General features: G+C 50.6%; 5 protein-coding genes across 5 annotated transcripts; 2 read left to right on the top strand and 3 right to left on the bottom strand.

The window, feature by feature from the left end:
- Positions 1-573: 573 nt before the first annotated feature.
- Positions 574-2,926, bottom strand: VE01_09085 (uncharacterized protein). Its single transcript, XM_018278501.2, has 3 exons — positions 2,443-2,926; positions 1,593-2,388; positions 574-1,547 (listed from the first exon to the last, which is right to left on the bottom strand). The coding sequence occupies exons 1-3, from the start codon at positions 2,549-2,551 to the stop codon at positions 749-751; spliced, it is 1,704 nt and encodes a 567-aa protein (XP_018126548.1). The 5' UTR covers positions 2,552-2,926; the 3' UTR covers positions 574-748.
- Positions 2,927-3,500: 574 nt separating this feature from the next.
- Positions 3,501-5,507, top strand: AXHA2 (Alpha-L-arabinofuranosidase axhA-2). The gene is made up of 2 exons (XM_018278500.2): positions 3,501-4,323; positions 4,371-5,507. Exons 1-2 carry the CDS (start codon positions 4,251-4,253, stop codon positions 5,450-5,452), a joined length of 1,155 nt encoding a protein of 384 aa, XP_018126555.1. The 5' UTR covers positions 3,501-4,250; the 3' UTR covers positions 5,453-5,507.
- Positions 5,508-6,710: 1,203 nt separating this feature from the next.
- Positions 6,711-8,488, top strand: VE01_09083 (uncharacterized protein; the record flags this gene model as incomplete). Its single annotated transcript, XM_018278499.2, has 3 exons — positions 6,711-6,724; positions 6,773-6,881; positions 6,939-8,488. 3 exons carry the CDS (start codon positions 6,711-6,713, stop codon positions 8,379-8,381), a joined length of 1,566 nt encoding a protein of 521 aa, XP_018126557.1. The 3' UTR covers positions 8,382-8,488.
- A 707-nt stretch (positions 8,489-9,195) lies between these two features.
- On the bottom strand, positions 9,196-9,541 carry VE01_09082 (uncharacterized protein; the record flags this gene model as incomplete). The annotated part of the gene is made up of 2 exons (XM_018278498.1): positions 9,196-9,392; positions 9,484-9,541. 2 exons carry the CDS (start codon positions 9,539-9,541, stop codon positions 9,196-9,198), a joined length of 255 nt encoding a protein of 84 aa, XP_018126556.1.
- Positions 9,542-10,499: 958 nt separating this feature from the next.
- VE01_09081 (uncharacterized protein) lies at positions 10,500-12,376 on the bottom strand (the record flags this gene model as incomplete). Its single annotated transcript, XM_018278497.1, has 2 exons — positions 10,500-10,649; positions 12,233-12,376. 2 exons carry the CDS (start codon positions 12,374-12,376, stop codon positions 10,500-10,502), a joined length of 294 nt encoding a protein of 97 aa, XP_018126559.1.
- Positions 12,377-15,450: the final 3,074 nt, after the last annotated feature.

The raw sequence follows: 15,450 nt of genomic DNA, 5'->3' as shown, positions 1-15,450 counted from the left end.
GTGATGCTATCCGATAGTTCGTACTTTTTAATCTAATGCGCGAGCTTAATTTTCCTTCTTATCTAAGAAATTGTTAAAGAAAAAATCCGAAATCGAAATTTACTCCAAGTAGCAAGACCATCAAACCCACCCAACCGTCCTCATAATAAAGCTGCAGCCTCCTAAAAGAGCCTATATTTTATACCCCCAACGCTGCTTAACCCTGCCACGGACGTCCCGCCAACAGCGCTGTACACAACTTCCACATACAACACTCTCCATCCCCCACGCGGCTACACCAACAATAATCCAGTCTCTTGATGGTATTTCCAAATTGAGAGAGGAGAAGGCACCATATGAGACGGGGATTCGTAATATCAGAATTTGTTAGATGGGATATGTCAGCACGTTTATTACATGAGAAATAACAAATGGAATCATACAATAGACTGTTCTGTGGAAACAGACAGTAGTATACTTACCCCACACGAGTATCTTGAGTAAAATTCAAAAGACGGAAGAATCATATTGAGGCTTCACCAGGATGAAGGCTTTGCGCAGCAAGGTATCAAACCGTGCAATACATACATGTGAAGCAGATATGAATTACTATATACATATACCATGCGCAGGCTAGAAAAAAACTAAATGTTATGCAATCTACCCGAACGTTTAATAACATTTAAAACTTATAAAAATCTGCGCCATAACCCCTAGCCAGAGGCCCTCCTCGCTCCTCACCCAATCTAAAAACTCACACACGAGAACATCACGGGAGCTCGCTCCTGTAGTACTCCTGCACCGGCAACTCCGCCTTCGGTTGATCCGTGTAGGTCACCGGCAGTTCCGTTGGGCCCTGACCGGCGAGCGCGGGGTTGTTTGGGGCAGTACTATATTTCTGGTCCTTTTGTGCTGTCCGCCTCCTCCAGAAGAATGCTGCTAATCCGACGAGAGCAAGTCCGGCCACACCACCGACGACACCACCGGCAATGGCGCCGGTGTTTGTAGATTTCTTCTCAGTTGTCGTTGAATCCGGCGACCCGGTTCCGGTTCCGGACCCGCCGGCTCCAGGTGAAGTAGGATCCGCAGTGCTCCCGGTTGTTGTGGGTGAGGCTGGCGCTGTAACCTTCAGAGAGCGGTCGGTTTTGAAAATAGCCTCCAATGCTGGGTCGCCCCAGACCTTCGGGTAGCCTGTGTTTTCGTCATAGTAGGTGTTGACGACGTCCGGTCTCTCGTATGCCTTCGCGTTCGCATCGTAGTCATCGGCCCAAGTAAGAGCAGTGAGGTCGAGGATTTTCATCCCCGAGGTCCAGGCATCCTGGACTTTAGTAGGGCTTACACCGTTGGGGCTTGGGTCCTGTGTGCCGCCGATGGAGATCATCTGTCGCTTGTTGTGCTTTCCGAGAGTCGCTGGGCCGATGGCTTCGCAGGCATGGGATGTGCGCCAGGTGTCGGCTGGCTGGGGGGCTTCGATCCAGTGGAAAGAAGGGAGACTGAGAATGAACACTTTGCTCATCTCGACTGCAGTATTGGTGCTGTTTATGCCTGTGGTACCGCCGTACACGAAACTGGGGTTGTTAGCTGGGGTCTATTGAATCGGAATCCTGACATACATTTCATATGAATTATTCCCCGCATTGGTAGCTCCCACATTGCACAGATTAAATCTTCCAGCTGGCGCGTTCGTAGCGCTCTGGTTGTAGAATTTATCGGCATGGATATCATAGACCAAAATAATGCCCATGTCGCCGATGTTATTGTCTGCCACATTCCGGTCGACAGGAGTCTTGCCCCCAAAGAAAAGCACGACACCCTCCTCGCCATATGTCGGAACATACTGTGCCCCACCTTGGATATAATGCGCAGGGTGTGTTCTATTCTCGAATGTTTGGGTCTCGTAATCATAGGTAAGGAATTGGTTCATTGAAAGCTCTCCGCGCGAGCCTGTGTCCGAGGCGTTGAAAAGGAAGCCGATCGAACCGCCGAGACTGTAATGCTTCTTTTCGGAACTAGCCCAGAGGGCGTTGTCGACGCTCGAGATGTAGGGGTAGGTGGGGGTGAGCGCCTTGGAGTATTGTTCCGCCCAGGTCACTGTCCCATCCGTTTTGTCGTCTGGCTTGAAACCCCAAACCTGAGGCGGCGCATATGAGAATAGTTCGGTGGGGCGGAAGAGTGAGCCATAGACCTGGCCAGCTTGGCTGTAGACCATGTCGTGCGACTCATCGTAGAAGAGCTGTGGGCGCCGAGCGGCAGCGAAGCTGCTATCTCTCGTGTATCCTGTCCCCGTAAGGGTAGAAGTGGTCCAAGACTTTGTAAGGTCGATCACATAGGTGGACCCGTAGAAACCGCCTTTTGTCAGTGAATAGACCTCGCCACCGTCGATGTAGAGACGGTCTTTTACGGTGAGCGCTGGAGGCATTCGTTAGACGGCAAGCTCGCGACAATGGGGCTTCCTAGCCTTACCTGATTGCCACCACCACCCATTGAATCCCGAAGGCAGAAAAGTAGCGACGGCCTCGACAGCAGACAGCTGAACGAGCGCCAAGAGCGATATGGTGATAACCGACTTCATCGCGTCGCTATCGAGATCGTGATGAGATCGTGACGGCCAGACCGAATAGAAAAGGAAACACAACACAGAAAGGAAAAGAGAACCAGACCTACCAATCTGCTAGGAAATGGGAGAATTCAGGAGTTGGCGCTTACGCTAAGCCATGAAGCCATTGGCGCAAGAAGCTGACGGACGCCAAGCTTCCTTCGGGCATGCTTGTCTGACACTGTGGGGGGAAGGAGGATGGGGGATGGGGATAGTAGAGAAACTGTACAGAAACCGTACAAGGGCTGTAAGCAGTGGCTGTGTTTTGATGTCGCCAATTGGCATTTTGATGGTGTAGTTAATGTCGCTAATGTCGCTAATGACTCCTAACGTCAGTGCTTTAATGAGCTGATACACGACTGGTTTGAGCGGGCAGAGGAGAAAGTGCCAGGCGCGGATCACTGCTTCATATGTTGGGGCGCCAGCGGGCTATTGAGAGAGCTGATTCGCCAGAAGGAGCGCTGACAAGCGGGTAGGATTCAGGACCGGCGCGGGCAGTCAACATCAGCCCTGTTCTAACCGTATTAGTCTTAGTGCTGACCCCAATGGCGACCCCTACCTTTTGGACTATTTGTACATCCTCGTATAAAAAGGTCAGAGAAAGACAAAAAGGACCAGGGTCTTGGACCTAATTCTGTCTGTACTCCGTCAGGCGGAACTTGCCTGCGCCACACCCTTCCGCTGTATCCGGCGCTGTGGTTAGGGTGGTGAAGGATGGTTGAGGTTCAAAAATAGAGTCGTCACATCACGTGCTTGTTTGTGGTGCCCGGCACGTGGCACGCGGCAATTTTGAGGCCAGCTGCCGACGTTATCGATTATCGAGGATGTCCCGTTATGGATTATCTGGATCCCCCCCGGGCTTGGCAGACTTGGCATCGTAGACTTGGCATTGTAGTAGGGTTGTTGGTCCTCTTAACTCCACCACAGAGTATGTGGGGAGGGGGAACATATATAGCCTTTATAACATTCCATTTTCCTAATGTAGCGAGGACCACTCTGCTCCCTCAACTCTCTCAACTATCTCTTCTCCGTCACAATTTCGCTAAAGAGACCGCCTAGTTATTGAGGGGAAAGCGAAATCATATTTAACCAAAATGTTTATGCATCAATCTACTTGCCGATCTGTCACTTCACAGCTGTACACTCGACACTTTACATGGAGTCCAAACCCTACAGCTAGTCCTGTATTGGTAGTTGCAATGAACCTTCGGTTGCATGTCCGGCCCGATCGTTGATATTTGGTTAGGAGATCGAGGGTGCTACGGCGGGGTCATAGGCGGCAATAGCGTGGAGGATATACGATGGTAAATTAATAATGCGGGGGGGAAGATGCAAATATATTAAAACTTGCCTACACCACTACTACCCCGCAGACAGAACCTTTAACCGTAAAGTTTGTCGGCGATGTGTCAGCCGAAATTTTATAGTTAAAACTACAGTGAAAATGCCGTTGTGTACATGCCGACTAACAAACCTAGATGTTTATACTTCCTTGGACACGGTACGAGCCTCTAAGTTAATATAAAAGTCCAAACTTTCTTCCTTAGCCTATTGTCATTCCGGTGGGTTGGATGGGGTTCATTTTGCCGGGCGAGTCTTGTAAATACGATATATAGATGGATATGGCGTTGGTGGGAGACAGTTTTTTCAAGCTCTGTATCAGTAACCTGCCATCATGATTTACGCCGCTGCTGCTTTGTTCGTGGCGCTGCCACTCGTATCTGCCCAGGCTGCTGTCTGGGGCCAATGTAAGTGGAACTATCACACCTGAACACGCCGAAGTTAATCGTCTTAGGCGGTGGATCCGGATGGACTGGGGCAACTACATGTGCTTCGGGCTCATGCTGCACCTTCTCGAACGCGTGGTATTCCCAATGCCTTCCGTGCACTGGAGGTGGAGGAGGAGCAACAACTGCGGTCACCACTCCCCCAGCAACGGGGGTTGCGACTTCGACTGCTCCAGGCGCAACATGCAACCTCCCATCGACATACAAATGGACATCGACCAATGCGCTGGCACAGCCAAAGTCGGGATGGGTCTCGCTCAAGGACTTCACGGCAGTCCCGTACAACGGCCAGCACCTCGTGTATGCGACCTTCCACGACACGGGATCGACCTGGGGTTCCATGAACTTCGGCCTCTTCTCCGACTGGTCTAACATGGCCTCTGCGAGCCAGAACACGATGAACGCTTACACCGTTGCACCAACTCTCTTCCAGTTCGCGCCAAAGAACATCTGGATCCTCGCATACCAGTGGGGTCCAACTGCGTTCTCTTACAAGACGTCGAGTGATCCCACGAATGCGAACGGGTGGTCAGCGGCTCAGACGCTCTTCACCGGAACTATCTCCGGCTCCAGCACGGGCGTCATCGACCAGACACTCATTGGTGATGACACAAACATGTACCTCTTCTTCTGTGGAGACAATGGCAAGATCTACCGTGCCAGCATGCCCATCGGGAACTTCCCAGGCAGCTTCGGTTCCTCATCGACCATAATCCTGTCCGACTCCACCAACAACCTGTTTGAAGCCGTCCAGGTCTACACCGTCAAGGGACAGAAGAAATACCTCATGATTGTTGAGGCAATCGGAGCAAACGGCCGTTACTTCCGCTCGTTCACGGCTACCGACCTTGGTGGCTCATGGACCCCGCAGGCGGCGACTGAGAGTGCGCCATTTGCTGGCAAGGCCAACAGCGGCGCTACCTGGTCCAATGATATTAGCCACGGTGATCTCATTCGCAGCAACCCTGATCAGACCTTCACCATTGATCCATGCAACCTGCAGCTGCTCTACCAGGGACGTGCTGTCGGTTCTGATACTGATTATGGGCTGCTGCCTTATAAGCCGGCGTTGTTGACGCTGCAGAAGTAGGCGGGATGATAAGGGCTGTATATAAGTGAGCAAAATGGGGACGGTGTATTTTGCGTTACATACTTTACATTCTTTATGATAGCTATATTCGAATTTATGTGTGAATGTCAGAATGTTACCAACCTAGTTTTGTTCGCGTCCGATACTTTTACCGATTTTTTATATTGATTATTTTTAAAGTTATTTACTTTTCAAGGATACCCCGACAAGATATTACACCAGGGATGCTTAAAATAACAATTATACTCACTGTAATCTCATATGGTCTAAACAACGACCCATCACAGCCGACTGTTCCTGTAGCGGCTGCGCAGAAGCACATCCGCGTGCGTTATGCGCCATCATTAATACCCCCCACGTCCTATAAAAAGTTATCACTTTTCTAACCACAACTCTACAACGTCAGTAATAGCACCTACTATTACATGAACAGGCGACAGTTCTTCCTTTGCCAGACGATCACCACAACAACATAATCTCACCAGTGAGTGCTAGATAAATCTTGGTAAGTTTGGCATGAATACAGAGCTGGTAGGTGATTTTATTACTTGTTACCATATATTTTATTGATCCTAGGGGCACTCTTGATGCCTTTAATGTAATACTGTCGACTTTCTCTCACCCTCACGGCTGTCACTATCAGGGCATAGATTATTACCTGCAAGTCTTCACGGAGTATTTATTTGCGTACCTCTTGTCCTATTCCTCTCGTCTTCCTTTCTTCTTTCTTTCTCCTTCTCCTCTTCCTTTCGTTTTGCTTTTTACAAGATTTAGATACACAAATTACTTTGGTAAGCTATTCAAGAAGGTTGGTGCTCGATGCTGACTTCCATATAGCCTCCTATTATTTCCACCATAAGATCACCACTACAAGCTCACCATCGCCGCCTACAAAAACTCGCAAGCTACCTCAAGAGGTCACTTTTCTACTGTTGACATTCTTCTTCAACTCACCTTTGAGTCATTTTACGGACAGTACAAGCTTCACCTTGGTGAAAACATAAATTCGTAAGACGCTTGAAGCATCTTTTAAATGAACATGGCTTAGTATTCTGACATATATCTAGGCTTCAAATCACAGATTCGCAGTGAATAGCTCTCTGTAACACGCAGTTTTTAATCATCAAACTATCCTCGGTGCAGCCGTTGTCATTTGTCCACATAAATCTTGACGGCACAGCAAAGCACATACAAGTGGTAAGTACCAACTTACAAATATACGAACACAAGCTAAATCATCACAGGTTAATATCACGATATGACTTCTCCTAGGTAAGTCCCATAGTATCCACTCATCACCTATCTGACGCAAGTTAACAGCAAAATGGTCGAGGTCATCGACTACTTTCGATTTCTCCCTGACGGTGATAGTCCGCTAGATGATGAGGTCGCAAAAGCTACAGCTACTGGGGTCGCGCAGTGGGAGATGGTTGATTACTACGAGACGCCTGCAGGATGCCCTATCCCTAAAGAAGGTGATATATAGGATCCCGTCATTGGCGGCGGGCCATTTCGTCCGTATATGGTCCCGCGGGGTGTCCCGGTGAGCGATGGTGTACTGGTAATGATGCGCCTCTTCTCCCTGCTGCCATTCCAAGTTTATGGTGCCTCTCGATCTGACCTCCAAAAAATCCATGGGTTCACCAAAACAGGCACAATGCAGCGCAGAGACTCTGGCGCCGATGGGCTAGCGAAGTTGCCCCAAAACAATGGGAGCACTGTATACGACGCCGGCGATTATCTGATAACGATCGACCAGACTGTAATGCGCGGGGACAAAGACGAAGACGCCACAAACCCCCCCGGGCCTATAAATGAGTGTACATTTATATATCAGCTCGGGTTAAAACATCAGCACTGGTTCAACCGTCTGTTTAATGGCGCTGACACTGCAAGCCTAGAGAAGGGAGCCGCCTTTGCCCAAGATTGGCTCACAAAATACTCATCTAACATTATGGAATATGATAGAGTTCTCGGGATTAATGTTCGCCGCCAGGACAACTCCAAGGTAGCACAATATGAACACTATATCAGAGACTATTATTACAGTGAGATTCATACACGAAGTACAGAATATCCGAAGCCGAAGCTAGCACCGACAATCAAACTAATGCTACCGCTAAAGGCAGCACAGAAGCCCAAGCGTAAGCCAAAACCAGACATGGCTGGGTTGGCGGAATCCGACAAGAAAAATAATGGCGAAGGTAGCAAAAGGGAGATGGCATTGGCTGGTGAGCCAGGAAATCTGCTACCGCGTCCAGAAGTTCCCGCTGTGGCAAAGAAGCCACGAATCTATTCTGCAGAAGAGTCCAACGAGAGCGAAAATAAAGAGAGCGAAGTGAAGGCGGTATCGACTCCAGCGAAAACTGTTACTGAACTAGCTGCAGAGAAATCTCCCCCGACGGTTGAGAAATCGATGCTAGCCCGTCCAAATAATATGGCGCCCACCCCTGCTGAGACCGCGACAGAGAGAATCACAAGGTTGAGAAGAGAAGTCGAGGAGAAATCAAAGGCGCTCGAGGATTTACGAAGAATGGAGGCGGACGCGGCAGAGCAGGCGATTGCAGAAGCGAAGGCAGAGGTAAAAAAAGCAACCATGGAGAGGGCAGCTGTCGAGAGAGCAGCCGCGGAGAAAGCAGTTGCCCAGGAAGCTGCAGCAAAACTAGCCAAAGAAAAGGCCAAGTTAAACACTGGAGCGGCGGACAACTCCCTCAAACTTACTGGAGAAACGGTCAAATACGCGATCGGCGCATATCTTGCTCAACGAAGATCAGGAACAGCTGACAAAACGTTGGTTGGAAAGTTGAATGATGAACTGGCACCTTACTTCCACGCCGCCTTGAACGTTTTTGCGAATGACCCACAGAAGAGAAAGTTAACGGAAGAAGAGAGCGATGATGAGAGGCTGGCAAAGATTGCCAAGAAATAGGCAATTACAAGACGTGATGGGGAAGGAACGATGGAGAAGGAACGATAGGGGAGGAACGATTGGGAAGGAACGATGGGGAAGGAAGGACGGGGAAGGAACGATGAGGAAGGAACGATGAGGAAGGAGCGATGAGGAAGGAACGATGAGGAAGGAACGATGAGGAAGGAACGATGGGTTATGAACAATGGGGAAGGAACAACGGAAAACGAAGGATAAGGAAGGGGCTATGGAGGGTTTACTCGCATCATATAAGCTACTGGAGGAGGATTGACGAAATGCCTGCATCGAAGATCTGAGTCCAATGCTGCCATGGCCGGCCTTGGGAAGCTGTGGCGAACATATTGACAGCGTAACGTTAACTGAGATTCTCACCCACCATGTACTGTGCTTCTCGTTGACGTTGCTTACAGTCGTGGTTGTGATTCCCACAAATTATTGCAGTGATATCGCAGTGATCCTACCCCTTACTTCCCGTAATTTCTCACAAGTCCACCGATGTAGACATGGTCTTTAAGATGGCCCGAACACCTTGTTGAGATGGCGAGCACATTTTGTGGGGATTTTGTAGTCCAGCATATTTCTCGGGGGTATTTAACTCCCCCTCGGTCACTTCACTCATTCTTTCCTTCGACAACATATGAAATGACTCCAGCGGGTTTCCAAGGTGGCGTGTGGGGCCCATAAATTTGGAAAGCTCCTTTTTAAGAACTCATATCACCAATGGCTGCGTGTGTTCGTTACTGACGCTCTGAAAGAACTCTGTGATATAACAACAAGGATCCGCAACAGTGAGAGAGCCCTCGACAGCAAGAACCTACGACAGCGAGAACCTGCGACTCTTAGGTAGCTCGACCCATAGGTTTCCGACTGGTGATGTTTGGTGGCGGATAGGCGTATAAAGATCGCTATAGTAATCGCGCACAATTGGAACACCCGGTCGAGGCGTAGAGTGGTTCTCGGCCTCGTGGAGAAAGCGTGAAGCGGATTGGAGCTGGCTTTCCGGGGTGCGGTCTTGGGGCATTACAGTATGTGAACGTAGCCTTCTCGGTAAGTAAGTTGGCAAATAAGACCACGAGAATGATCCGTGTGGCCTTTGACATACTTTCGCTCGACTTTGCCGATATCTCGGCAAATAAGAGGGCTGTATCGTTGGAAAGCATGGTGGGTGAGATGATTGGTGTGTTGTGATATATTGGTTGTGAGGGAGAGTGGTTGTGGGTGTACGACGTCGGACTCATTTCCCCAGCTCTATAGTTTCTCACAGCGGGCTTCTTAACAATGAAATATACCGACGCCCTCGTCGTGTAAATATGGCAAACAACTGTCCCTTTTGGTTCACCCTTCGACAACTTGGCTGCAAAGACCAATAACCTGCTATTTTAAGTGTTACGATGCAGACTTGGCCATCCCACGGCGGTCTCTCATCTACCACCTCCTTGTCAGCAACGGCGTGCGATATTGGCTCTGATTCTAGTGGCTCCCAGTAGGACTCGCGATGATGCTGATGGTTGTACTCGTTGTGCACAATACCATTGTTCTCTTCATCCCCTCTCGCATGCTCTCGCTCTTTGTGGGTGCGCGCTCAGCATAGTGGGGAGGGACATCTCAGACTCAAGACAAAGAAATCTAGGAGGGTAGGGTGAACAAAGCAGCATATTCAACTTCAGCAACAGAAAAAAGGGAACAAGGAATGTTTATCAACATGAGAGTATGAAACGAATAGGACAGAGAATATCCTCGACCATTCCTTCTGCCTGGTTCCAGCACATGCATCAGCACGAAAGACCTTTGATGCCCATGAAACAGAAGATGAATTCCCCTCCTCTCCAGACTCACCCTTTAAAACCCCGTCTCCTCTCACCACTTCCCCGCAAAGTCGACCATTCCACAGGAAAAGGGAAGGATATACCAAGACAGAAGAAACACCTACCACTTTCTCCCAGACTCCAGAAACCTCGCTTTCAGGTAAGAAAAAGCACAACAAGCATATCACCAGGTAAGTATATCACCCCACCCCATCCCATCCATCAATCCCAAAAGACAGCAGTACAGCACGGCCAGCCAGACAGCTAACATGTGCTACCACCGGCGCCTCCACTTCATCCTCTGCAACCACGTCTACGACCTCCAGATCGTACGATCCTGCTCCCTCGCCTCCTCAACCTCTGGGTCACCACCTCGCAGTTCGCCGTCGCGCAGCTCTCCGTCGTCGTCATCGTTGTCATTGTCGAATTCATCGTCGTCCAGCAAGGCCACCGCGGCGCGCTGCTATCCGATGTCGCATCCGTGGACGACGTATAAAGTGCGTAGGCTGTGCGAGGCGTGTGCGGAGAGGAGGAGGAGGATGGATGAGCGTGTTCGAGAGCTGAGAGAGGGGTTGGAGGGGGTCAGGGGGTGGATGGGGGACAGGGGGTTGTTGGCGGATATGAGAGCGGATGAGGGAGAGAGTGGTGAGGGAGAGAGGAATGGGGAGAAAAGGGAGGACGAGGGAGAAATAAAGGGGGGAATAGAGGAAGGTGAAGATGAACAGATAGCCTACATATATCCATTTGTTCGGTAGTTCGTATGGTATGATTTTGACTTTATTCGACAGTTGGTGCTGGTAATGTGAATATGAGACCTCACCTTCGCCATCTTGCTTCCCCCATCGTCTCTCCTCACGACGTTGAATATGTCGCGCCTGGGTTGACAGATGGAAGGAAAGGAGGGAAACGACGAAGGATAGAGAAAGCTGACAGACGTAAGAAAACCCGGTCCCTCCCGGATGAACAATGATATAACCCGCCAAGCTCCAACCACCCCAACACCAAACACGGTTGCGGGGAGAAGTTCGTCCCCCCAGATATGGGGTAATAAGACGCAATAGATATGGGGTAATATCTCCCGACAAATATGGGGTAAGTCGTCTCAATGCATAGTTTATGGGGGTAATAGGAAACAAGACATATACCAATTATGGGGTAATGAGAAACAAGAGTCGCATATGGGGTAAATACGGAGTACACATCTACGGAACAAATAGGAGCCAGCCGACAGACAGACAGACAGAAACCTATAATAACACACCACCCACTCACCCCACCACGTGATGCGGAGATATAACTTTCCCCCCTCCACCCCCCCCCAATAACATGGAGAGTGTGGAGAAAGTGTTAATTAAGATTACCGTATATTACGTACAGAAGCGTTAGAACGAACCGTTGGCGGTTGGGCGGTTGGCGGTTAGATCTCCAAAAGAGAGCCGCCAAGCTTCCCCACACCAACCCCTGACTCTTTGATTTTCGGTGATGAACGGGTAGGCAGAGTTTTTTTTGGGGTGGATGAGGGGCGGGTCTAGAAGTTTTCGGCGACTTGGGATATACTTGGGATCAATGCGTTCGGAGATGACCTTGGATGTGATGATGTAAAAGTAGATTGTGGGTATGGGGAAAGTCGGGGAGATGTTGGGTGAAGGTGGGGTGGAAGTGCTTACTCCGTACGGCGGTGGTTGCAGGAATCTTCGTCTCCCGTGCGATGATGATCAGCTTGGACGAGAGTCCGTAAAAGACCGTGCCGTGATTCAATAACTGCCCCACGTATATAGCATTCCCAAACGGTTGTGCTAGTCGACAGGTAGCAAAGCTTCTAGAAGGAAATCAGATATCAATCTACGGGCGCATGAAGTGCCAACCATCCATTCGCTACTCCAAACGCCCCAAGGCTTTCGCCCAGGCGGTCTTTCATGCCGTGAGTTAAAGCAGCAGCAAGAGTGTGCGACAGTGAGGACCGTAGCGGCGGTAATGCGTGCTATTGACGGCAAGGCGATAACGGCAGTGGCAGTGGCGGCTGGCGGTGACAAGAATCGTACCAACAGCAGCAGCAGCAGCAGCAGCAGCAGCAGCAGCAGCGGCGGCGGCTTCCACTCCAACCGGGAGAAGAACAAAGAACGCCTTATGCGTTGTCAGGCTGAGGTATTCGGACTTGGTCACCACATACGTGTTGGCATGTAAGAGCATAATTTACACCTTTCTCCAACCTTCACAACTAGTATTTGTTCTTTTGGTTGAAGCCTCTTACCTCTATTTTTATGACCCAGCCTTCCTGCAAGGCTACCACTTCCCAGTCCCCAGTCAGTAGATCAGAGTTTCTCCAAATCTCTTCCCTCCCCCTCCTAAGCGTACCGTACCAAACTCTCCCTCTCCCACCCATCGCGCCCGGACTCCGAAGCGGCCAGATGACAAAGATCATCACCGCCTCTCGCACCTCACCCAGTCATCCGAAACTATTACCCCATCCCATCCCCCCATCTCCATGCCCAATAACCCCCCATATCCACACACAAAGTATCTTCCCATACAATATCCACGCGCACCCGTACCTAAGCGTGCCCCCCCACGTGATGCCCACACGGCATCATCCATCAGGGGCAGGGCAGAAAGCTTGGGCTGGTGGGTGGGTGTAGCAGCGGTTCCGAGATATTCCGGTATCAGAAGTTGGCGTAGTGGAGTAAGTGTAAGCCTTGGATGATATGTGATATGTTTGTAGTAGTTGTAGTAGTGGCGTACCCCGCATATACTGCGTAATCAAGGTCGTCGTTGGGGGGTACGTACCGAGGTGCGTCGTATCTGTATCTCTTATTTCCCCATGGACGAGGCTGGGCACGATGGGGAGGACGGGGGGCTTATCGGGGAAGACGACGTGGGATGGGCTTGGCAGGGGGTGTGATAGGCTTATACGATGATTGTGGTTGTTTGGCCAAGGCTGTGGGATGCGATATGGGTGGAGGTTTGGGGTGTTGGTGGCTGATTTTCTGGGGATTGGGGGAGGTACGTAACGAAGGTGAGATTGAGGGATTTTGTAGGGTGGACGTATTCGGTAGTTGTGACGCCGTTGATGGGTAAGTGTCGGTGTGGAGAAGGGCGGGTGTATGTGTGTGTGCTTGTTGTGGTGAGATGACAGTGAAGGGAAGGGAAGGGAAACGTGATGTGAAGATCTGGCTTACCCGGGTCAGTAAGCACGTTTGAGAGAGGGCCACGAGGAGGAGTGGCAGGCACGCAGGCACAAGCAGGCACTACTCGCGTACATACGTCTAGTTAGTTGATTAGTTGGTCACAGCAGTAGTATGGAGTTCTCCAAACGGTAAGCGCGGGAGGCGAGACGCAGACACGGGCGGCATGAGGAACTTCTAGAAGGAAATGTGGGAATGGAAGGAAATTAGACGTCTACGAGTCGTCGAAGGGATGGGATGGGATGGGATGGGGGGGATCGGTGAGGTGAGGGGAACTAACTAAGCTGATTATGCGACGCTAATCTAGTGCGAGTAAAGGGAAAGGGAAGGGAAGGGAAGGGAAGGGGAGAAGGGAGAGATGCATATGGTCGCGCCGCTACTGTATGTGGATTATGGCAATTGTGGAGTCGATTCCCGTGTGTGCGCGAGTGTTTGGAGGCGGTAAGATCGTACGACTCGGCGTCCGGATTGGCCGAAGTAGTGGCGTTGGCGGGAGGCGCGATCGAGACAGACGGACGGGCGAGATTGGTGTTGGTGTTGGTGGGAGGGAGACGGTTATGCCGGACGGGTGGGTTGGGTGAGAAGAGGAGAGGGGAGGGGAGGGGAGGGGAGGAGAGCTGATGTGGTGGGGGAGGAGCACAGAAGGAGGGAGAGGGGCTGAGAGTGCAGAGAGGGCACACAGAGACACATAGATGCACGGAGAGGGGCAGAGAGGGCACACCGAGGGCACACAGGGCACACAGGGCACACAAGAGATTCGAGTATGCCTTATTATGCTGCAGGCGTGTGCGCGTGTGTAACTAGGGATTTGATTAGAGAGGGGGTGAGTTCGATGCCTGTGGTATCTGTGGTATGGGTGGTAATCTGTCATATCTGTCGTATCTGTAGGATCTGCCGTATCTACTAGATCTATCAAGATATCTCCATTCGGGTTGACAGCACACAGACAGACAGCCAGCCACCACACGGTCAGCAGTAAGCAATCGGCGTAGAGAGGCCGATTATCGATGGTATCGTCGATTGTATGCACGATACACGTGTCAGGCTCTTCCCACTAATACACCCGTCAGGCTCTTTACACGCTCTTCACATCACACCACATACCGTCTGGCCTTCTTTCCTTCCCTCCCATCTCCTCCCCCTCCGCCCATCCCTCCTCTCTCTCTCTCTCGTCTCCCCTCCCCTCTTACTGTATACGGAGGTCAATTCAACACAAATAGCGTCCCTCTAGCGCCATTTAGCGTCCTTTTCCCTTCTTTTCGCCCCATCGCCAACTCCACTTCTCTATCTTAATCCCCACTCTTTTCTCATCCTTCCCAACCACACTAGATCACACTAGACCACCCTAGTCCATCCTAGCATACGGCATATCTGCCAAGACCCTTACCACACCCCGTTGCAAACCGCCACCAGCCAGCCCGCACTAAGCCCAACCCAGCAGCTCGTTACCGTACTTACCTGTAAGCAGCCTGGGGGGCGGCGGTCACACTACCATGAACCACCGCCTAAAGCGACCAGAGACAGGGGATCAGGGGCGTTGTGACCAATCGGAGGGGAGATCGGGAGATCTTGGCGAGATCTTGGCGGGAGACAGGGGGGAGGTGATGTTGTTTGTTTGATGCAGGCAGGGAAAGGGCTGATCTGATCCCAGTTTGTGTGATGTGCTCTCTCCTGTCTCTCTCTTCTGGTTTTTTTTGGGGGGGAAAGCATGGAACGCCCTGATTTCTGTGCTCTGTGCTTTAGTGTAGTACGGGGTGAGTACTTTGATAAAGGTCTATTCTTTCTGGCATTTGTAAGTATCATCGCTGTACCTCCATGCTGCAAATCTTGGAGCTGCCTTGCTCGTGCCGCCCTGGACAAGGCTGTCATAACTTTACAGCACTAGAAAGGCACAACACACGGTCTGAAAATGCAGACTAGGTGCGGAGTACACACCGGGAAGGCTGCGGTCATGGTCTCTCTGCGTAATCGTGTGTTCGTGTATACTTTCCTCCCCCCTAGCTCGATTTCGGTTTTTTGCGAACGGCTTGTGGGGATAGAGTAGTTGGAGAAAAAATGTAGCAGGGTACTTGATATAGAGTA

The sequence above is a fragment of the Pseudogymnoascus verrucosus genome, assembly GCF_001662655.1.
Source record: "Pseudogymnoascus verrucosus strain UAMH 10579 unplaced genomic scaffold scaffold_56, whole genome shotgun sequence".
Taxonomy (NCBI): Eukaryota; Fungi; Ascomycota; class Leotiomycetes; order Thelebolales; family Thelebolaceae; genus Pseudogymnoascus; species Pseudogymnoascus verrucosus.
This window is presented reverse-complemented; position numbering and strand designations above follow the sequence as displayed.

Bases quoted from the DNA above. Each gene is read 5' to 3' on its own strand.
- VE01_09085 (XM_018278501.2), bottom strand. From the start codon at position 2,551: ATGAAGTCGGTTATCACCATATCGCTCTTGGCGCTCGTTCAGCTGTCT. The intron at 2,389-2,442 runs GTAAGGCTAGGA...GAATGCCTCCAG, and splicing joins TGGGTGGTGGTGGCAATCAG to CGCTCACCGTAAAAGACCGT. The intron at 1,548-1,592 runs GTATGTCAGGAT...TAACAACCCCAG, and splicing joins GGGAATAATTCATATGAAAT to TTTCGTGTACGGCGGTACCA.
- AXHA2 (XM_018278500.2), top strand. From the start codon at position 4,251: ATGATTTACGCCGCTGCTGCTTTGTTCGTGGCGCTGCCACTCGTATCT. The intron at 4,324-4,370 runs GTAAGTGGAACT...TAATCGTCTTAG, and splicing joins GGCTGCTGTCTGGGGCCAAT to GCGGTGGATCCGGATGGACT.